Source organism: Somniosus microcephalus, chromosome 3 (assembly GCF_052327205.1).
Source record: "Somniosus microcephalus isolate GS21.2 chromosome 3, FLI_Smic_1.0, whole genome shotgun sequence".
Classification (NCBI taxonomy): Eukaryota; Metazoa; Chordata; class Chondrichthyes; order Squaliformes; family Somniosidae; genus Somniosus; species Somniosus microcephalus.
Window position 1 is genome coordinate 286,304,992 of NC_140989.1, and position 24,211 is coordinate 286,329,202.

At 42.8% G+C, this 24,211-nt stretch overlaps 2 protein-coding genes across 5 annotated transcripts in view; one reads left to right on the plus strand and one right to left on the minus strand.

Annotated features, from left to right (window-relative positions):
* Positions 1–23,339, plus strand: part of raver2 (ribonucleoprotein, PTB-binding 2) — a 126,718-nt gene extending 103,379 nt beyond the window's left edge. For both annotated transcript variants that reach the window (XM_085982701.1, XM_085982702.1), the window contains one exon: positions 84–23,339. In XM_085982701.1, the coding sequence (XP_085838827.1) occupies positions 84–230 (147 nt within the window). In that variant the 3' untranslated portion in view covers positions 231–23,339. The remainder of the gene's footprint in view (positions 1–83) is intronic.
* Positions 12,332–24,211, minus strand: part of jak1 (Janus kinase 1) — a 175,067-nt gene continuing 163,187 nt past the window's right edge. For all 3 annotated transcript variants that reach the window (XM_085982698.1, XM_085982699.1, XM_085982700.1), the window contains exons 22-24: positions 23,221–23,338; positions 23,023–23,133; positions 12,332–14,222 (exon numbers count right to left, since the gene is read on the minus strand). In XM_085982698.1, coding sequence (XP_085838824.1) covers positions 14,121–14,222; positions 23,023–23,133; positions 23,221–23,338 — 331 coding nt within the window. In that variant the 3' untranslated portion in view covers positions 12,332–14,120. The remainder of the gene's footprint in view (positions 14,223–23,022; positions 23,134–23,220; positions 23,339–24,211) is intronic.

The following is a 24,211-nucleotide window of genomic DNA, read 5'->3' on the forward strand; positions in this document are numbered from 1 at the left end:
TGACTTTTTAATAGAAACTATTTTCAAGATGAGATTTTTGTTTAACTAGGTTTGAGATTAAACTGTTCATTATTTTCCGTAAGTCTCCAGTGACTGGCCAGAAACGTGCATCTTCCTACCTCCTGCCTTCTCCAGAAGTGAGTCCAGATGGTGGCTACGTTGGGCAGCACTCGCAAGGCCTCGGTGGCCATTATGCCGATTCCTATTACAAGAAGAAGAGGATATTTTGACTTTTTTGGCGTATTACTTTTGCTGCTGTTTCTTCTGCCTAATGTTCTTTTAAATGTGAAACTGCCCTGTCAATGCATTTTCTGTTCAGAAAAATTAGATTTTTAAAAAAACAAGTTTTACTGAAGTTTCCTTAATTTTATTTTGTTGAAATAGGATTTTTAAAATCTGACTTCCCCTCCCCCCTCCCCCACCCCCAAACCAGGTTTAAAGACTAGATTGCCATGCATTTTGGTTCATGCCTGCTATAAGCAGTCTTGGCCTCATTGTTTTGAAGGCAGCTGTACAATCTGGTTTCAGATTTTATGGTTATTGCAGAGTGGGACCAGTTTTAACTTCTCTCAATCAGTCTTCACATATTTCATTGGATGTGTAAGAATTGTAAAGCTTTTAGCTTAATCACACTTGAATGTTTCACTGTAGAATGTATTAAGATTTTTGGTTGGGGGAGGGAAGAGCGCCATGGCAAGATAGATGTGAATTTCCTTCCCTCCCTCCCAACTATTTTACTCTGTTCAATTATTTCACATCAGGTACACCTTCATCATTTAGTTATTGAATTGCACTTTTTCAGATTTCAGTTTGCATATGTGCAATGTTTTTAATGTACATGAAAATGAGCTTTAACCATGGATGAGCCACTTGTCCTCTGACTGCACTAACTGACTCATATTTGATGTAGTTGTCTTCATTATATTTACACTATGCAGTACAGCCTGCCCCCACTGACCAAAGCAAAGATGTTAGATTTTTTTTGTGTGTAATACATCATATAGCACTAAAAATGCAGCAGTACTTTCCTTCCCTCAGTGAAGTGTTTTTTTCTGGCTGCTTTGAAAGTTACTGCTGGGTCCATGTTTTATTGATGGAATGATTATTCTATGAAGTAATTTTTAATGCTGAAATGTGTATTTGTGTTTTGAATTAATACTAGTACATGAACTAGAATTGTTTGGGGACTGTATAGTCGTAGTTAAAAGGTTGCTGCCTTTGACCAGAGAAAAGCAGGAGTACATTTCACTACACTTGAATCATAAACTGTGGTTTAATTTTTTCCTGTTTTTGGAATAGTAAAACTAAGTAAAAGTCTTAAAAGAACCACCATTTTTTTCCTGTTTTCTTTGTCCTTTTTAGGAAGGATTTCTTTTTTGCTGGATGAATTCCAGAAATTTAAAAAGCTGTGGAGTGAAAGCTGGCACTGGCTCTAGATACCCAAGGCATTAACCTTTTTATATTCTAATGCTGCAACATAAATGAGGTAGCACGTGTGCCTCTGAAGGCATCGTGACCTAGTTCACAGGGTAGGTTTCCAAGTGGCATTTGGAGGGAAACAGAAATGGCTGTGTCCAGGAGTGCTTGATGCTACTTTTGTTCTGGTTATGGACAGAGTTTTGTTTGTTGATTCAGACCAACAATGAGAGATTTTTACATTGCTGCCCTAAATTGTTCTTCCTCTTGTGTCAAAGAAGGTGGTTGAACAGAGAGTTGGGGAATTCAGCAGACTTAACACTTTACAGATCTACTTATTGGAAGTTTCAGTGGAAGCAGTTCTTTAATATAAACATCCATTAGGTCATTCCTCCTGCAGAGACTAAGCTTTTTGGGGAATGAGGGAGGAATACTCTGAACGAGTAGCAGTAGGATTCAGTGTTTGCTTCCACTCTTGTAAAAGATGGCTACTGATGCCGAAAGTGTGGAATATAATTTGTGAAGATGTCTTAAGTTGCTGTATAGGCAGATGAATTAGACATGGTCTCTGCGTGAGTTTATACTGAAACTTCATTGTTCCGGCAAAGCATTTTCTGCCATGCAGCGATGCTAAAGTGACTAACTCTGGAATAGAATCCCACCCTACAAGTGAGGGGAATGGTGAAAGACTACCCTGGAGGAGATAGTCTTGTATCACTTGGGTTATGGCACAACATAGAGTATATCCTCCTCCAATGCAATGACCAATTGGGTTTAAAGGTGTCTCTTCACTTTGCAAACTTGCGCAGAACTTATTTCAATGTAGAGTGCATGGGTATTCCTGCCTGTGCTCCCAAAACATTAAAAATGTTAATGATTGGGCAATGGTTGGGACCGATTCTGTAGCTACTGATTCGATACTCCTGGTGGTGGTGTCTGTGCTGATGCAGCTATCTTGGAGCACAACTTGTATGCCAAATATGAGAATAAGCTGCAAGTAATGCAGCTCTGCTCCAGAGGAAGGGGAATGTAGAGAATCAATCCTAACTTGCCCAGCATCCTCTAAAGAGGGGTTTAACAACTTTCAAAAGGTCATTCTGGTCCCAGTTGGGCTATGCTTATGACTGCCTGCTCATAATGAAATTTATAGTATATAGTTCTAGCCTTTTTTATAATTTTTTAAGTCTTTTGTAGGCCTCCTGGACTAATAGCATCCTTCAGATCTCTTCAATTGGTGGGTCCATCACCCAGGGCTCATTCAAATCCCATGTGATAATCTACAATTAACAACCCAACCCAGGCCATTGATGACTCCCTTCGATTACAAACCTTCTGCTCAGTAGATTTTTAATAGGTGATGATTGGAACAGAGACTGCTGAGAATCGATAAAGGGACATGTGTTGAAGGATATTCTGTACCTTTTGATGGGCAATTTACAACAATCTAGCCACTGTAAAGCGCATTAGACAGTAGGTAGAATAACACTGAAGACATTCAAAGTTAATTACCAATACCTTCCAATTCTTAAAAATAAATGAATGTGACTTGACTTTCTTCAATCCATGTTTAATTTATTAACTTCACACACATAAGATCAGCCAATTTAGCATAGACTTGGGATTTAAACTGTGACTTTCCTCACTTCTATGATGCAGTTACCCATTAAGCTAGTGGGGAAAGTGGTGTTTGTTCCCAATTTAGAGAAGTAGGTGTGGAATTCTTAACTGTTCCTTGAAAATTGAGGATTGACCACATGGGGTTCTGTGTAAATTAGTGGGAAGGGAAAGTTGTGATACAGGTTGTAAATCTCTTGAAGGAAACCACATTATTTCTTGCTTACCCCACAAATGATTAGGGACATGATATCATAGGGTGAGTAATGTGCCATTATTTAAATATAAATACTTTCCATCGACTTTGGGTTTAGAAAATAGTTACTCTTCGTTGTGTCTCATGTCCCCATATATGTAAATATATAGCCCACACAATGTTCCTCCCTGATCCTATTTTGATTAGAGTTCTGTTCAAATACCGAGTTAATATTTTTGTTTTCCAAAGATATTTATAACCTTTTGTCTTTTTTTCTGGTCTTCATGCCAGCTGTGAGCAACTTTTTCCCCAGGTCTCGGTACCAAAAAGAACCAGCTGTTAGATGGGGTGCATGAAAAAAGCCTCTACACTCCTCTTTTTGCTTTCCCCTCTTTTTTGAGAGGCACTTGGCATTTCTTGGTGCTTTCCCATTAGGATTGTCAACCCTCCAGGATTGCCCTGGAGTCTCCAGGAATTAAAGACTAATCTCCAGGACACTGGTGCAAGCAACCCATCCAGGAGAAAAATCGAGAGGGGGAGAGTAAGAGGATGTAACCAGAGGCGGCATTGGAAGGTAGGTTTTGAAGTGAATTTTACAGATGGGGAGAGAAATAGCAAGACTGAAGGTATTATGAAGAGAATTCCAGAATGCAAGGATGGCTAAATTGGAAGAGCAGAAGTTAGAGCTGGAGGAATATGGTGAAACAAAGCCATGGAGAGATTAGTTACTGAGCACAAAGATACTGAAATGAATATACAAGGTGAGGAAGCCAAGGGAGATTATCAAAGTCTAGATTTAAAAAATAAGAACATTGAGATCAGAGTTGCAGATGTAGAGGGAAACTCAAAGTTGGTGTTGCAGAAGCCAAGCTTGGAGGTGGCTAAGGTATAAAATGAGTGAGTGTTTTGGCATTGGAGGGGTGAGGTAGGGATGGAGACAAGTGATAAGAGGTGGATATAAGCAATCTTGGTGATAGGATGTCAAGCAATATTCTATCTGAGTAAGCAACTAAGGGGAGTGGGGTTGGGGTGATGGTATATATTTCCTTGTGGGAACCAAGCAAGGTGGCTTTGATTTTGCCAATATTAAGGTGGAGAAAGTTCTGGTACTTCCACAACTTAAATATGTCCAAGCAACAATCCACCAAGTTCTTAGAAGGTTGAATTATATAGGAAGTCATGATCAAACTGTATAGTACTCTGGTCAGACCACCTTTTGAATACCATGTCCAGTTCTGTTTCCTTAAGACAAAGGGGGAAGACATTTGAGGGTCACAAAAAAAGTCACAACCTGATCACTAGTGTTAGTTTTGAGTTGAGGAAAGACTAGACACAATTGAACTTCAGTCTTGAAGCGAGGTATCTGAGAGGTGACCTTAGAAGTGTACAAGATAGTAAACCGTATTGCAAAGATAAATCGGTACATTTATTTTGTTAAATTGTAAGCGGAGAACAAGGAGTTACAACTTCAAACCAGTAGAAGGCAAATTTGGGACTGATATCAAGACGTTCTTGTTCAGAGTGATCAAAACCAGCAATGGACTCTTGGATAGAATAGTGAAGGTGCAAACCCTGACTTTATTTAAGAATCGGTTGGAGGCTGTAGCGAATGTTAGGGTTATTATAGATAGATGATCTAAAATGGAACAAATTGACTTCATCAGTAGCTACCTTTTTATAACGTCCAGCCTGGCAGTCAGACAACACAGTAATAGAGATAAACTGGGTGTTGTCGGCATACATTTGGAAGCTGACTGATCAGGTCAGAGACCACGCATGGATGAGAAGGGGTAAAGGATGGTGTCTTGAGGTTTGCCAAAGGTAACTGGGTGCAGGTGGTTTAAGAGGAGGCAGGAAAATAGACATGAGCCTGGTTGGGTGTCTTATGAAAAGAGGCGAGTCTTGGAAGGGAAGGGAGGTAAAGGAGAAGCAACAGAATATTTTTGGGTTGAGGCTTAGGATTTTGGGGAAAGCCTCAGTTTTGAAGATGGATACCATAAATTTCCTTATGAGTGAGAAAGTAAAGCAGGTAGCATATCAAATGAATTTGGGGTTTTGCTTGAATCGAAAATGCCCAGGCAAAGTGGTTTCCTAGCAATGCCTGCTACTAAATAATGTGATTTTTATAATATAGTTGGGAACTTGAATTTAGATAAGAATGTACAGGACTGTTCCTCTGCCTGATTCAAAAGTGTGTGTGTGCCTGATATATCTGCTGTCATTGTCTTAATGGGCAGTCTATTCCACATATCCATTCTCTCTTCTAAGCTTGAGTCAGTGAACCACAGTTAAGTGTTTCTGGTTATGTAAAACAACTTTGCCCTGGATTTTGCGGTCAGTGGCAAAGGAACGGCGCTTGCTGTCCACGACACTGACAGCTGCCCATAAAGATTTTGCGGGCTTTTGAGCGGAGACTTGGTCATTGGTATCTAATCCAGCACGGTGCCCTCTACAGGAAATCTGTGGAGTGTGTGAGCAGGCCAAGGCACAGTGTGGTTCTTCAACCAATCAGATTGAACAATCCTCAATGAGATGCATAGAGCCTAAAACCAGGAAGTATAAATTAGAATATTTAATTCAATGTAAAATGTACAGAAAGCAAAATAAAGATTGGGAGAGATAAGAGACGGACAACATTTGTAAAATTTTTAATTGTTAAAAATCTCCAACACTAATTAAATTCTGAGGGAATTAGGCACCACACTTATAAAATTAAATTTTCAGGGCCAGAGAGGTTTTTTGGTAGTAATTAAGACTTATCACGCTGTTAAAAATGCACTTGGACCTGAATGCACCAGCCCTAACTTTTACTGGCGTGTTTAGTGGATAAGTACCGCAACTTCATGCCCTTGCATTGATTTCAAAGCAGCGTTAAAATATCCAGCGTGAGATAATAGGTTGAGAGTAAACTAGCAAGAAAAATATAAAAACAGACAGCAAGAGCTTCTAAAAGTATATAAAAAGGAAGAGAGTAGCTAAAGTAAACATTGGTCCCTTAGAGAATGAGACTGGGGAATTAATAATGGGAAATAAGGAAATGGCAGAGACTTTGAACAAATATTTTGTATCTGTCTTCATGGTAGAAGATGCTAAAACATCACAATAATAGATAATCGAGGGGCAAAAGGGAGGGAGGAACTTAAAACTATAACTATCAATAGAGAAAAAGTACTAGGCAAACCAATGAGATTAAAGGCCGACAAGTCCCCTGGACCTGATGGCCTGCATCTTTGGGTCTTAAAAGAAGTGGTGCAGAGATAGTGGATGCATTGATAGTAATCTTCCAAAATTCCCTCGATTCTGGAAAGGTCCCAGCAGATTGGAAAATCACAAATGTAACTCCACTATTCAAGAAAGGAGGGTGACAGAAAGCAGGAAACTATAGGCCAGTTAGCCTAACATGTCATTGGGAAAATGCTGGAATCCATTATTAAGGGAGTAGTTGCAGGACATTTAGACAATCAATACAATAAAGCAGAGTCAACATGGTTTTATGAAAGGGAAATAGTGTTTGACAAATTTACTGGAGTTCCTTGAGGATGTAATGAGCAGGGTGGATCAAGGGCAACCATTAGATGTAGTGTATTTGGATTTCCAAAAAGCATTCGATAAGGTGCCACATAAATGTTTACTTGTTGGGGGTAACATATTAGCATGGATAGAGGATTGGCTAACTAACACAAGACAGTCGGGATAAATGGGTCATTTTCAGGTTGGCAAATAACGAGTGGGTTGCCACAGGGATCAGTGCTTGGGGTCTCAACTATTTACAATCTAAATGACTTGGATGAAGGGACCGAGTGCACTGTAGCCAAATTTGCTGCTGATGCAAAGGTAGGTGGGAAAGCAAGTTGTGAGGAGGACACGAAGAGTCTGCAAAGGGATATAGATAAGTTAAGTGAGTGTGCAAAGGTTTGGCAGATGGAGTATAATGTGGGAAAATGTGAGGTTATCCACTTTGGTAGGAAGAATAGAAAAGCAAAATATTTAAATGGAGAGACACTACAAAATGCTACAGGGTACAGAAGGATCTGGATGTCCTCATACATGAAGCACAAAAAGCTAGCCTGCAGGTACAGCAAATAATTAGGAAGGCAAATGGAATGCTGGCCTTTATTGCAAGGAGGATGGAGTATAAAAGAAGCCTTGCTACAACTGTACAGGACATTGGTGAGGCCACACCTGGAGTACTGCGTACAGTTTTAATCTTATTTAAGGAGGGATATACTTGCATTGGAGGCAGTTCAGAGAAGGTTCACTAGGTTGATTCCTGAGATGAAAGGTTGAGCAGGTTGGGCCTATATGCATTGAAGTTTAGAAGAATGAGAGGTGATCTTATTGAAACATAAGATTCTGAGGGGGCTTGACAAGGTAGATGCTGAGAGGATGTTTCCCCTCGTGGGTGAATTTAGAACTGGGGGCATATTTTCACGAAGGTATGTTGGGGGGTTGGAGTACAAGAGTAAGGAAGTCATGCTGTAATTGTTATAGGGCTTTGGTGAGACCACACCTAGAGTATTGTGTACAGTTTTGGTCTCTATCAAAGGAAGGCGATACTTGCCTTGAAGGGGCTACAGCAAATGTTCACTAGATTAATTCCTGGGAGAGGGTTGTCCTATGAGAAGAGATTGAGTAGAATGGGTCGATACTCTCGAGTTTAGAAGAATGAGAGGTTATCTTATTGAAACAGGGTAGATGCTGGGATGTTGTTTCCCCCTGGCTGGAGAGTCTAGAACTAGGGGTCATAGTCTCAGGATGAGGGGGCTGCCATTTGGGCCTGAGATGAGGAGAAATTTCTTCACCTGAGGGTTGTAAAGCTGTGGAATTCTCTACCCGAGAGGGCTGTGGATGCTAAGTCGTTGAGTATATTCAAGGCTGCGATCGATAGATTTTTGGACTCTCATAGAATCAAGGGATTATGGGGATCAGGCGGAAAAGTGGAGTTGAGGTTGAAGATCAGCCATGGTCTTACTGGATGGCGGAGCAGGATTGAGGGGCCGTATGGCCTACTCCTGCTCCTATTACTTATTCTTGAGTCCAACGGTGCAATACTGTTATAGCACAGCCTGTGGAGGAGCAGGGTAACTCAGACCGTGACTTCTAGATTTCCATGTTTAACTGCGCATGTGCATACTCCGGAAGTTGCTGTCCACTTTACTCCATGATAAGTGAGCGTCGTTAGCCTCACAGTTGCACTCGATGCAAAATCTGGGCCATTAGGTTTCAGTTTATCTCTTTCCTTCAAAAATGTAAAATTTGATCAGGTCTCCCTGCGCCTTCTAATCTCTAGTGTAAACATTCCTGGCTGCCTTAGTCTTGTGGCTCGGGTGCCTTATCTTTGGTACTGTATTTAAATAAAACTAGCTGATTCTCTTTGCTTTTGCTCACAGGTAGCCTGCAGAATGATTTTATGCCTAACCTGGGCACTCTGTGTTTAGATGTGGTCTAACTAAGTCCTGAGGTCAATTATGTTAATAGGTTAATTGCAGTTAGTGAGGGAAGTTTGCTAGATGGTTGTAAATTTCTGGCTCCAAATTAATCTGCAGACTTCTTTCACCAACAGAAATTAAATTGAACTGAACTTGACCTCTGCATGAATTTTTAAAATATATATTTGATGTGATATCTCAACTTTAGATATATGGTTTGTTGTAATAACCAATGGAGACAGTTAATCTATCTGATTTTCATATTTTGTGGCCTGTCTAAAGCCAGTGTCTTTATTGCTGATGTATAGTAGTAATAAAATTAAGATCCTTGCATATTTATTGTGGAATTTTTTGTGGTTAATTTATGAGCTGAACTTGTAGGTAAGATGCCTGTTGCTTTGGCTCCCATGTTTGAAAACTGACTCTTAATAAAATGTTATTACTTTCTTGCTTCACTAGCTTGAAAAACCATTTGTGATATGCTGTCATCGTCTCAAAGTATGTTGGGTAAACGGTGACTCTGGGATTGAAGAGAAAGTAAAAATACTTAATTGGAAGGCCAATTTCAGTGGGTTGAGAACAGATTTGGCCCGGGTAAATTGGAATCAAAAAGATTGACTGGCAAAACTGTAGTCGAACAATGGGCTGCCTTTAAAGAGATGATTCGGGTACAGTCGAGGTACATTCCCACAAAGGGAAAAGGTAGGGCAACTAAAGCCAGAGCTCCCGGCATGATGAAAGAGAGAGTATGATGAAGCAGAAAAAGAGCACGTATGACAGATGTCGGGTTGAGAATACAAGTGAGAATCAGGCTGAATATAGAAAGTTCATGGAGGAAGTGAAAAAGAAAATAAAAGGGGAAAAGAGAGTAGGAGAATAGATTGGCAGTTAACATAAAAGGGAATTCAAAAGTCTTCTATAAGCATATAAATAGTAAATGGGTGCTGCTGATTAGGAACCAAAAAGGAGACCTATGCATGGAGGCAGAGGGCATGACTGAGGTACTAAATGAGTACTTTACATCTGTCTTCACCAAGGAAGAAGATGCTGCCAAAGTCATAATGTAAGAGGAGGTAGTGGAGATACTGGATGAGATAAAAATTGATAGAGGAAGTACTAGAAAGGCTGGCTGTACTTAAGGTTGATAAGTCACCAGGACCAGATGGGATACATCCTAGGATGCTGGGGGAAGCTGAGGAGGAAAGCGGGGAGATACTGGCCATAATCTTCCAATCCTCCTAAGATGCGGGGTGGTGCCAGAGGACTGGAGAATTGCAAATGTTACACCCTTGTTCAAAAAAGGGTGCAAGGATAAACCCAGCAACTACAGGCTGCATAAATACTGTGGCACCAAGAGCAGGTCAGAGGCTAGGTGTTCTGCGGCGAGTGTCTCGCCTCCTGCCTCCGCAAAGCCTTTCCACCATCTACAAGGCACAAGTAAGCACTTGCCTGGATGAGTGCAGCTCCAACAACACTCGAAGCTTGACACCAGCCAAGACAAAGCAGCCCACTTGATTGGCACCCTATCCACCACCGGCATACTGTGCCTGCAGTGTGTACTATCTACAAGATGCACTGCAGCAACTTGCCAAGGCTTCTTCGGCAGCACCTCCCAAACCTGTGACTACTTCCACCTAGAAGGACGAGGGCAGCAGGCGCATGGGAACACCACTGCCTCTAAGTTCCCCTCCAAATCTCACACCATCCTTATAGTGCCGATCCTTCATCGTCGCTGGGTCAAAATCCATGAACTCCCTAACCGCACTGTGGGAGTGCCTTCACCACACGGACTGCAGCGGTTCAAGAAGGCGGCTACCATCTTCTCGAGGCCAATTGGGGATGGGCAATAAATGCTGGCCTTGCCTGCGACGCCCACATCCCATAAACAAATTTTTTAAGTCAGTTTAACCTCGGTAATGGGGAAGCTTTTAGAAACTATAATCAGGGACACTGTTAGCAGTCACTTGGACAAGTGTGGATTAATTAAGGAAAGCCAGCACCGATTAGTTGAAGGCAAATCGTATTTAACTAACTTGATTGATAATAGAGGGGGTTGATGAAGGCAATGCGGTTGATGTGGTGTACATAGACTTCCAAAAGGCATTTGATAAAATGCCACATAATAGGCTTGCCAGCAAAGTTGAAACCCATGGAATAAAAGGGACAGTGGCAGCATGGATACGAAATTGACTAAGTGACAGGAAACAGAGTAGTGTGTGTGTGTATATATATATATAAAAAATAAAACTTGGAAGTATTGTGAACACTGAGGATGATGGTCATAGACATAGGCTGGTGAAAGGGGTGGATATGTGGCCGAAAAGTGCGAAGTGATACATTTTTGGTAGGAAGAATGAGGAGAGGCAATATAAACTGAAGGGTACAATCCTAAAGGGGTGCATGAACTGAGACGTGGGGGTATATGTGCAGAAATTATTGTAGGTGGCAGGGCAGATTGAGAAAGTGGTTCAAAAAGCATATGGAATCCTGGGCTTCATAAATAGAGGCATAGAGTACAAAAAGCAAGGAAGTTATGAACCTTTATAAAACACTGGTTCGGCCTTAACTGCAGTATTGTGTCTAATTCTGGGCACCGCACTTTAGGAAGGCCTTGAAGAGGGTGCAGAAAAGATTTACGAGAATGATTCCAGGGTTGAGGGATTTCAGTTACTTGGATAGAGCAGAGAAGCTGGGGTTATTCTCCTTAGAGCAGAGAAGGTTGAGAGGAGATTTGATAAAGATATTCAAAATCATGAGGGGTCTAGACAGTAGATAGGGAGAAACTGTTCCCATTGGTGGAAGGGTCGAGAACCCAGATTTAAGGTGATTGGCAAAAGAACCAAAGGCAACATGAGAACTTTTTTACGCAGCGAGTGGTTAGGATCTGGAATACACTGCCTGAAAGGGTGGTGGAGGCAGAGTCAATCGGTTAAGTACCTGAAGGAAAAAACTTTGCAGGGCTACGGGGAAAGGGCAGTAGTGGGACTGGTTGAAGTGCTCCTGCAGAGAGCCCGCACGACTCTCAAATAGCCCAAACAGTGCTATTTCCATAAATATGAAGACAAGAATTTTTAGGAACAGCTCTGGCCTTCTCCATATTTCTCTCATCATTTGTGTCTAGAAATCCATCTAATTTTCTCTAACACATACAGTCTACTCGAAGGGTCTTTCCTGGTAACCAACTCCATGACTGTTATTTCTTTGAATGAATTGGTGCCCTTTAAACCAGTACAAAACAGGTGCAACAACCATGAGTATTATACCTCAAGAATACCAATTAGCCTAACACTCTTCAGTACTCCTATTGTGATCATTCCAGGGCCTAGATGGATGGGTATTGGTTTTACAACTGGTTGTGCAAATGTAAATATTACTGCTGCCCTTTCCCTTGTCCAGAAATGCTCCCAGGCTTACTTTAGGGAACAAATGAGTCCACACACTGGACCTGGTAGAGGAGAAACCAAACTAATTGATGTTTGCTTGAAGCGTGTGTGTATACAAGATTACAGTATAGTGAGTAGGAACAGAATTACTCAGATGTAAAACCTACTACCTGCTAATTACACACTTGGACAAGGTACTGACCAGCAGCTGACACAAATAGAACTGCACCTTCAGGAAGAGAGGAGGGAATAAGATTGGGAGCAAAAAAGCAAAGATCTGTTTCATACCAAGATGCTTTTTAAAATAGTTTTATTACTTTATTGAAGAATACAATTAAGCAATCTTTAAAACAGGTAGCAGTTATATTACAAAGTACAAAACATATGGATAGGACAGGACAGAAAATAAATGAGCATGACAAATTAATGCACAAAACTTCAGCATTTCTAACTAAATAATCTCCCACAATCCATTGTTAGAATTCAGGCAACTTGCATCTCGAGGGGGGGGAAAAAAAGTTGGTGGCTATACACACATTTGTTCTGCAGTTTTTAAATATTTAGCAGGTGTATTTATGCAGAGTATTTGTGCTAAATAAAAATTCCCATATCATTTTTTTAAATGGAAGATGTGGGAAAGTTAGTGAAGTTGTATTGGAGGTATAATTTCTTTAACCAATTTAAAACTATAGGTTAATGACTAAAAGGATTTTTGCAGAAATCATACAGACCAAGAAATTCCCAGGTTCTAGCCCAATGTCTGCACTGTTTTCTGTGGCATTTGCTACAACTTCCTGGGTTAAGACTCCATTTCTAATTTTTTAAAATCTGCCAAGGTTCCAGTAACAACCACCTTCTGTCTGTTTGTCCACTCGTGGTTGCCATTCAAATTACCACATGAAAAATGGCCACTTACGTAAGATGCTAAAGGGCTGGTGACTGTAACTGACCCTATCCTGAGTCAGCATCTTGCTGGGGAGAAAATAAGAAAAAAATCTGTGCCATGTAACAGAGCTTACTGACTCTCTTTTACAGTCCTGGTTGTAAGAAAGATACCTATAATATGTAACTAACTTGTTGGCAATATTCAGCCATCTTAGTACCTGAAATGAGGAATATTGCCAGCAGCCAGATGAGGAAAGTGGCCTAACTGGTGTGCTGGCTGGATGCTATTTACCACTCTTCCCTGGAATATATGATTCCCTTATTTGCAGGAAATCCATACTTTTGAGTGTGAACTTGCTAGGAGTGAGATTTAAGTTTGGGAAAGCCTATTCCCTCCCTCTCTACTAAAAACTGCATATCAGTTGTGGGTTGCACGCTTGCCTCTGAATCAGAAGGTTGTGGGTTCAAGTCCCACTCGAGAGTTGAGCACAAAAATCTAGGCTGACACTCCAGTGCTGCAGTCTTTTGGATGAGAAGTTAAACCGAGGCCCCCTCTGTGTGCTCAGGTGGACATAAAAGATCCCATGGCACTATTTTGAAGAGCATGGGGAGTTATTCCTGATGTCCTGGCCAATATTTATCCTTCAATCAAAAAAACTATCATCTGGTCATTATATCATTGCTGTTTGTGGGATCTTTGTGCGCAAATTGGCTGCTGCACTTCCTACATTACAACAGTGACTACACTTCAAAAAGTACTTCATTGCCTGTAAAGCGCTTTGAGATGTCCAGTGATCGTGAAAGGCACTATATAAAGGCAAGTCTTTGTTTCCATATGTTATCAGCAAACAAAATCAGCAACTGCACCTTTAGAAAATTGCTGTGCGCTCAAGTTTATATTTAAAAAAAAATCCAACAGATCTATAGAAAATTAATAGTTTTCATTTTTATTTAACTGACTTTGTTGCAACAGAAATACAGAAGTTTGACCTAAAAGGTTAAAGGACCAACTTTTGTGTGCTGTTAATTTTATATTCTTAGATTAATCTAACAGCTGGATAAATTTGACTTCTGAGGATATTGCTACATAGTGGTTTCTGTAAGTTTTCGTTTTCAAATGTAGAAGTACATAAAACACGTATTTATACAGAATGGATTAAAGACATTCACAGGTTTTTTTTTTTGCTTTGCTCAGAATCACAAGCGCTGTAGCAGAGATTCAAATACTTTCACGAGGTTTGCAAATGTGGTTCTGTTGCTTGGACTATGTTCCCAGCACTTCTTCATGTGATAGTAAACCTGAGAACAAGCAAAATAACAATGAAGCTTAAACACTGTTTGAGTGGAGCTGACTGTTGCTTAGCTCAGTGGTGCCAATCGAGGACTTGAGTACATACTCTTGGTTGACATTTCAGTGCAGTACTGATGGAGTGCTGCATTGTCACAGATGCTGTCTCAGGTGAGGCATCAAATAGGATGTAAAAGATCCCACGGCACTATTTGAAGAGTAAGCAAGTTCTCTTCATGTCTTGGCCAACACCACCAATAACAGATTAGCTGCTCATTTATTTTGCTGTTTGTGGGACCTAGTTCGACAGCAACTGGCTGTTGTGTTTATCTACTTTACAACAGTGACGACACTTCAAGTGCTTTATTGGCTGTGAAGTGCTTTGGGACATCCTCAACTTGTGAAAGATGCTATACAAGTTCTTTTTAAGCACAGGCTGCCAGCACATTGTACTTTTCACCTGCAACTGGTTTCAGTCCTGATTATTAAAATAAGGAAATGGCATTGGGCCTCACTAGCTTTATTTCTTTTTAATAGATTAACTGCACCAATACACCAATTTGCCATTTTCCTCAATCGTTTCTCTTGCCAGAAGCCTATTGTCATGAAATCTGTTTGTCTTGCTCCTGTATTCGTTTTGCACTCAGCAGCCATAGCAATTCTGCTTAAGCCCCACAGTTCGGGCTACTGTGTGGTAACACTGACTGTAAAAGGCACAGACTACAAGGATTTTAAACTCCTCGTGATGCCAGAACTCTCTGTTAATGTAATCTTGGGCCTGGACTTCCAGTGCCACCACGAAAGTGTCCCAGCCGCCACTCAGACTGTGGCCTATCAACCTTAAAAATCAGCCCGCCCTCTTTATTCGCTAATCTCGCTCCGAACTGTAGGCCCATAACGACCAAAAGTAGACGGTACAGTCTGGAAGACAGACACTTTATCAAGGCGGAAGTGGACAGACTCCTGCGGGAAGGCATTATTGAATGCAGTACCAGCCCGTGGCGTGCCCGAGTAGTCATAGTTAAAAATAGCGAAAAGAAACGGATGGTAATTGACTACAGCCAGACTGTTAATATTTATACCCAGCTCGACGCCTACCCTTTACCCCGCATATCAGAAATGGTCAACCAGATTGCGCAATAGCGAGTCTTCTCGACTATCGACCTCAAATCCGCGTATCACCAGCTCCCCATTAGAACGGAGGACCGCCTTCGAGGCGAACGGGCGCCTCTACCATTTTCTCAGAGTGCCCTTCGGAGTAACAAATGGGGTCTCGGTCTTCCAACGTGAGATGGACGGCATGGTTGACGAGAATAAACTACAAGCCACCTACCCCTATCTGGACAATGTCACTATCTGCAGGCACAACCAGCAAGACCACGATCTAAATCTTGCGAGATTTTTAAAAACTGCCCTAAAGCTGAATCTAACCTACAACGAAGACAAATGTGTCTTCAACACAACCCGTCTCTGTATCCTCGGCTGTGTGGTGGAAGATGGGGTAATTGGACCGGACCCTGACCGATTACGCCCCCTAAAGGAACTGCCCCTGCCACACAATCCCAAAGCTTTAAAAAGGTGCCTGGGATTTTTTTCGTATTAGGCCCAATGGGTGCCCAATTACTCTGATAAGGTCCGACCCCTCATTAAATCGACGTCCTTCCCACTATCAGCTGAGGCTCGGGAGGCTTTCACCAGTATTAAACAGGACATTGAAAGGGCTGCAGTGTACGAATGCATTCTCTTTCAAGTCGAAAGCGATGTGTCAGACTTTGCCTTAACTGCGACCCTCAATCAGGCTGGGAGACCTGTGGCCTTCTTCTCCCGAACCCTTCAGGGACCTGAAATCAGGCACTCTTCTGTCGAGAAGGAGGCACAGGCTATAGTGGAGGCAGTGCGGCACCGGAGACATTACCTAGCCGGCAAACGTTTCACCCTGCTCACCGACCAGCGGTCGGTGGCTTTCATGTTTAATAACAAAGGGGGAAAATCAAGAATGACAAAATACTCAGGTGGAGGATCGAACTATCCGCGTTCGACTATGATATTATGTACAGGCCGGGAGCCCTGAATGAACCCCCAGACGCCCGATCGCGGGGAATGTGTGCCAGCATTCATACGGACAAATTACAGGGTCTCCACAACGACCTCTGTCACCCGATTATACCATTTTATAATGTCCCGCAATCTGCCCCACTCCATCGAGGAGGTCAGGGCAATGACCAGAGCCTGCCGCATCTGTGCGGAATGCAAGCCTCGTTTCTACAGGCCTGACCGTGCACACCTTATCAAAGCCACACGGCCATTTGAGCGCCTAAGTCTGGACTTCAAGGGACCCCTTCCCTCTGCCGACCGTAACGTATACTTCCTCAATATCATCGATGAATATTCCCACTTCGCCATTCCCTGCCCAGACATGACCAGTGCCACGGTCATCAAGTGTCTCTGTAATCTATTCTGCATGTTTGGCATGCCGAACTACATACACAGCGATAGGGGGGACGTCATTCATGAGTGACGAGCTGTGCCAGTTCTTGCTCTCGAAGGGGATAACCACTAGCAGAACCACTAGCTACCCCTCACGAAAAGATGTTCGTTTCCCCCCAGAAATCCACCTCGGGCATATCTCTACCCGCGTGGCTGACGTCTCCGGGGACAGTACTATTGCGGAAGCACGCGAGAGGCCATAAAACGGACCCCCTTATGGAAAAGGTACAGCTCCTCCATGCAAACCCTCAGTACGCCTATATCGAATACTCTCGGGCGAGAGGACACTGTTTCTGTGGTGTATGTGCCTTTAAGAGCCCCAGATGTGCTGTAATGCCTGTAATTGCCACTCGGGCTATATAAGCCTGAGTATTGTGTATATCCATTAGAACCCCACCCCCCCAGACGTTGCTTAGTAAATACCTATGAACCAACTCCTGTCTTCAGTGTCTTTATCAACACACGGACACTACAGTGGCGACGAAGTGGAAACGGACTTGGCAGCACCTCAAGGACATCGATTCCTCGGGCGTCCAGAAGACTCAAGGAAGTGAGAGAAGCTGTGGTTTCACCAACTGGCCAAGCTGGTGGCAGGTACTGCGCTAATCCTTCCTGGGCGTCAGGCTGGGGCTCCAGCGGCTGGCTCTACAGCTGAGACAGGCAGCGAAATCGGAGGCAAGCAATAACGGACTGGGAGGGAGCACTCGGGAGATGGCCGGCGCGGCAAGCAGGTTAGCGTTCAGACCTCCGGCGGGAACAAGTCTCCAACAGTAAATTAAAAAAAGAGAACAGAAACCGCAGTAAACAGCGTTGTTATCGGCGGGGAAGCGCCATATCTTTGCTACAGAAAAAAAAGCGCAGGAAGCGCCATATCTTTTCTGAAATGCCTAAATCTGGTAATATTGATGCTTTTGATAGCAAAATAGAGGATTGGACCACATACGTGGAAAGAGCAGAGGTATATTGCACTGCAAATGGAATAGAAGATGAAAAAAAAGCTTCAGTACTTCTGAACTTAATGGGCGCAAAGACATACGGGCTGTTACGAAATTTAATCACTCCAGCCAAACCAAAGGACAAGAATTTTAAAGAAATTGTTGATACCCTGCAGGAGCACTTAAACCCAACACCGCTGCTGATAGCGGAACGATTCAAGTTCTTCAAGAGAAATCAACACAAGAATGAAAGTAACGCTGATTACCTAACCGAATTAAGACAGCTATCAAAGTACTGCCAATTCGGGGCAGGACTATCAGATTATCTTCGAGACAAATTCATTTGTGGTCTCTTAAGTGAAGGAACACAAAAAAGACTGCTTTCTGAAAAAGATTTAACATTGGACAAAGCTTTCAGTATGGCTGTATCATACGAAGCAGCAGCAAAAGGAGCTGCAGAGATACAACAAAAGACACAGGACTTCGGCACCCATGAAATGACACAGGGTTTCGAAAGATGTTATCGCTGCGGCAGATCCACCCATAACCAGAGGGACTGCTGGTTCAAGGACAAAGCATGCAGGCAATGCAGGAAGATTGAACACATTGCACGGGTATGCCGATCTGGACAAAATAAATCCACTGACAGAAAAAAAAAATCAATAAAGAAAAGTACAGGAAGGTACAAATGATGACGGACAATAGCTCCGAAGACCAGAAGAGCGATAGCGACTTCGAAAACAAGAGACTAAGCTGTCTCAAATTACATAATGTACTTGCCAAAGATGATTACCAAACCATTTGGGTTACCCTCACAATAGCAGGGTCCCCAGTTAAAATGGAGCTAGATACAGGATGAGCTCTAACCGTAATAAATCGATGGGATTACGAGAGGCTATTTTCGCATATACCTCTAAAAGACACATCTATTATCTTAAAAACATATACGGGGCAGAACGTATACCCCAAAGGAAAAATAAGGGTGCCTGTTGTATACAACGGGCAAGAAATACAAAAGTTGTATTTATACATTCTACAAGATGGTGGTCCACCGTTGTTGGGACGTGAATGGATCAGGAAGATACGTTTAGACTGGCACTCCATTCAGGCACTGACGGTGACCAGTAAGAAAAAAAACAATGATGACATCATACCTGAACGATTAAAAGACATCTTGGCCAACGCCAAAGAAGTGTTTCAAGAGAAACTAGGAACCTTGAAAGGCATCACCGCCTCAATAAAAGTGGAAGATGCAGCAATTCCCAAATTTTTTAAGGCAAGACCGGTGCCATACGCAATACGTCCAGCAGTCGAGGCAGAGCTGGAGAATTTGGAAAAAGCAGGCGTATTATCCAAAATAGATTGGAGCGAATGGGCAACACCCATCGTTCCAGTCATGAAAAAAGCATTGAATAAAGATAAATCTGAAGAACAGAGAAAAATTCGCATCTGTGGTGACTTCAAGGTGACTGTAAACCCGGTCCTTCACACAGTACAGTATCCTCTTCCGAGGATAGAAGATATTTTCGCCTCACTATCCGGAGGGAAACGTTTCACCAAAATTGACTTGGCACAGGCATATCTTCAGATGGAGGTTGAGGAGGCCTCTAAAAAGTATCTCACGATAAACACACACAAAGGCCTGTACCAGTACAATCGACTGGTTTTTGGAGTAGCATCAGCTCCAGCTATCTGGCAAAGAGCTATGGAGCAAGTCCTGCAAGGGAGTCCGGGGACTCAATGCTACCTAGACGACATCCTTGTAACAGGAGAAAACGACAACGAGCACCTTGCCAATTTGGAGCAGGTGCTCACTAGGCTGAAAGAACGGGGCGTACGAGCGAATCGCCCCAAGTGTGAATTTTTCCAAAATCAGGTATCATATTGTGGCCACATAATTAATAATGAAGGGTTGCATAAGTCACCTGAAAAAGTTGAAGCGGTTATAAAAGCCCCAGCACCTGAAAATGTTTCACAATTAAGGTCGTTCCTGGGATTAATAAATTACTATCATAAATTTTTACCGAACTTATCAACTCTTTTACACCCTCTTAATGAACTTCTACAAACAGGAGTGATTTGAAATGGAACGAAGACTGTAAACGTGCCTTCCATAAATGCAAAGACTTAATCACATCTGAAGAAGTTTTGGCTCATTACAACCCATCACTGCCAATCAGACTGGCGTGCGATGCATCCCCTTACGGCATAGGAGCAGTATTATCCCATAAATTCCCTGATGGCTCAGAACGGCCGATAGCTTTTGCGTCACGCTCATTAAACTCAGCTGAGCGTAACTATGCCCAAATCGACAGGGAAGCACTCAGCCTGGTATGGGGAGTGAAGAAATTCAACCATTACCTACACGGACAAAAATTTACCTTGTTGACTGACCATCAACCCCTCATCTCCATATTCAACCCTAAAAAAGGTGTTCCCATTATGACAGCGCAAAGGCTACAGAGGTGGTCCCTTTTTCTAGGGGCACACCAATACAACATAGAATACAAAGGGTCAAAACAGCATGGGAATGCTGACGGTTTATCGCGCCTACCGTTGCCAACGGTAGAAGAGGCACCTACAGTAGACCCAGTAGAGATGTTCCACTCTACCATAGTGGAATGTCTACCAGTGACAAATTCTGCCATTGAAAGGGAGATGAGAAATGACCCGACTCTCTCTCGGGTCTACGATTTAACAGTGAAGGGATGGCCAGCACATGGCGAACCACTGTTGCCAGCATTCTCGCAAAGAAGAGAACAGCTGTCAGTGTGCCGAGGAACCTTGATGTGTGGATCCAGAGTGGTGATTCCACCCAAACTCCAGGATAAAGTGCTAAAGGAGCTTCACGAGGGGCATCTGGGTGGAGTGAAAATGAAGAACCTAGCTAGGGCGTTTGTATGGTGGTCAGGTATCGATGGAGACATCGAAGAAATGACCAAGAGCTGCCTAGGATGCCAGAAGGTCCAAAACGCTCCACCACAAGCCCCTCTACATCCATGGGAGTGGCCCTCATCTCCCTGGCAAAGGGTGCACATCGACTTTGCTGGTCCATTTATGGACTCAATGTTCTTAATCGCGGTTGATGCACACTCCAAGTGGCCGGAGGTAATAAAGATGTCCTCCACCACCACGGAAAAAACCATCACAGTATTAAGGACCATATTTGCCAGGAATGGGCTGCCTGAACAGATCTGTTCTGTAATGGATCGCAATTTGTGTCCGAAGAATTCAGAAAGTTCTTAAAAAACAATGGGGTTAAGCACTACACGTCCGCCCCATACCATCCTGCCACCAATGGATTGGCTGAAAGGTTTGTCCAGACCTTCAAGAAGGCCATAAAGGCCATGGGTAATGAAGACACAAAACTTCAGCACAAGGTGGATAACTTCTTATTCGCATACAGGAATGCAACACATATGGTTACCAACCAAACTCCTGCCATGATGTTCTTCAATAGAAACCTAAGATGCCGGCTGGATTTGTTCAAGCCCAACATCAGAAGGGACGTGGAGAACCGGCAGTTTCAAGGCATGAATGAAAGGCCAACTAGGGCCTTCCAGATAGGTCAACAGGTTTTGGCCCGGGACTACCGTACCGAAAAATGGCAGCCTGGAACTATCTGCACACGACTCGGACCACCGATGTATACCGTGGACATCGGAGAAAGCATAAGGCGCCATGCTGACCAAATCATAAAGTTATCCGAAAAGGGACAACCTACACCACAACTCTATACATCTAACGATGAAGTAGAGATACCCATATCTACCTCCGATCCGGTGATACTGGAACCCGATGAACCCCACACTGGCATTCAAGCCGAATCAGCCTTGCCAGAAGAACCTACTGCACCACCAGAAACTACTACACCCCCGAGGCGTTATCCGGACCGAGTCAGGAAGCCTCCTGAGAGACTAACTTATAATTAATTAACTACAGCAATGTATATTATTTTGCTTATAACATGTAATTAATAATTACTTAAAATATGATGTACTGGTTAGCTAAAAGGGGAGGAATTGTGGTGTATGTGCCTTTAAGAGCCCCAGGTGTGCTGTAATGCCTGTAATTGCCACTCGGGCTATATAAGCCTGAGTATTGTGTATATCCGTTAGAACCCCCCCCCCCCCCCAGACATTGCTTAGTAAATACCTATGAACCAACTCCTGTCTTCAGTGTCTTTATCAACACACGGACACTACAGTTTCTATAAAAGACCTCGCTCCCTCGGGGAGCGGAGAGAACGATGGGAGACTACCCGATGAAGACCTACACTACAAAGAGACAGGACGCCCAGAGGTATCAATACCCAACTTTAACCTGGAGGACACTGCAGATAACCTGGAAGACACTGCGGAGGCCCGGACAGCGGAGGAACCAGAATCCACTCCCCTAGAGGCACCCCAACCGGCTTTGCGCCGATCACTGAGAACTGCAAAACCTCCTGACAGACTCACTTACACCAACTTTTAAGAAACATCACCCCGATGGACTAAATCTATAGAAGGGGTGAATGTAATGAAATCTGTTTGTCTTGATCCTGTATTCGTTTTGCACTCATGTATATTACCCTCCCCCACTGTGTATAGTTTCACTTCCTCTTTCCCGACTAACCTGGGAGGTTCCAGGTCTTGGCTCTTGGCTCCGCCCCTGACTTCTCTTACATAAAGATCCCAGGATCTGTATGACTCATTCCTGTGAACCAGTCGGCGTGTTGAGATGTTAGCTCTGATCTTAGTGATTAAAAGCCAACTTGTTTAAGTCTATAACTTCTTGTTTTGTGTTTATTGAAGGCCCATCACCTATTGAGTTGTATCACCTGATTTATACTATCTACTTCAATGGCTAGCATTGGTAACTTACATAAATTGCTCAATTTCCATTTATAAATCCTACTGATCTATGGAAAAGAGAGTCACTAATCCAATAGGGAATTCAGGGCACCGACAACTCACCCAAGGACCCTACCTCATGTGAGCTTCATAATGAATGGCAGTAGCTTATGTGCTCTCACATGATATACAGACATACATACATATAATTAATAGGGGTTACTGGGTAGTGATCAGGACATAATCTCTTCCCCTCTTATTCTTCAGTACCACTACGCAAGGTCAATGATGGTGCCTATGCTACTCCTTGGTTTGAGATTAACTATCGCAGCAAAAACTAGGCTGGGTGTATAGTTCCATTTCCTGCAAGTTACCGATTCTCTAACAAATAGACAATTGGACATACAATATTTAATTGTGCACTATTCAATCTTACTCAACTAAGTCTATTATACTTACTGTTTAATATTGCTGTTTTGAGCTAAAAAAAAAAATCCTGTAATGAATCAGACTGGAGCATTCTCTGCCAGTAATAAAATTAGTTAACCAAGTACCTCGTCAGGGCAATGCACCGGGCAAGGTAAACGCTTGCCATCTTCAAGTACCCGGACAAGCCTCGTGACAGTCATCTGACCTTGAGTTGGACCAATCAATTTCAGGAACATCTGCAAGAATGAAAACAATGTGCAATCATACTGTCAAGGCATAGGCAGCTCAAGAGTGGAAATTCTGGAAGAGGCACAATCACTTACATTCATTGGAGTGTGTTCAGACTCACAGTATGTTAGCAATTCATACAAAGTAACACCAAAGGACCACACATCTGAAGCAATGTAGAACTTGCAATGAATCAAGCATTCTGGCGCATACCTGCAAAAACAAATCGAAGAATTGCGTTGAGTGAATCACATGGCAGGGAGAGCCCGACTCCCCAGAAGAGTATTTTTCAATTTATATATATAAAAAATATACATAGATATACACACTATATATGTGCACACACACATCTATCTACACCCGTATATGTGTACATAAGGGAAACATAGAAGATAGGAGCAGAGCAGGAGTAGGCCATTCGGCCCCTCGAGCCTGCTCCGCCATTCAATGAGATCATGGCTGATCATCCAAATTCAGTACCCTGCCCCCCTGTCTTCTCTCCATATCCCTCAATCCCTTTAGCCTTAAGAAATATATCTAACTCCTTCTTGAATATATTTAATGAATTGGCCTCTACTGCCTTCTGTGGTAGAGAATTCCACAGGTTCACCACTCTCTGGGTGAAGAAATTCCTCCTCATCTCAGTCCTAAATGACTTACCCCTTATCCTTAGACTGTGACCCCTGGTTCTGGACTCCCCGACCATCGGGAACATCTTTCCTGCATCTAGTCTGTCTAGTCCTGTTAGAATTTTATAAGTTTCAATGAGATCCCCTCTCATTCTTCTAAACTCCAGCGAGTATAAGCCCAATCGACCCAATCTCTCCTCATACGTCATTCCTCATGGCAAGAACATTCTTCCTCAGATAAGGCGACCAAAACTGCACACAATACTCAAGATGTGGTCTTACCAAGGCCCTGTACAACTGCAGCAAGATATCCTTGTTCCTGTACTCAAACCCTCTCGCTACGAAGGCCAACATACCATTTGCCTTCTTAACCGCCTGCTGCACCTGCATGCTTACCTTCAGCGACTGGTGCACAAGGACGCCCAGGTCTCGTTGCACTTCCTTCTCCCAATCTATT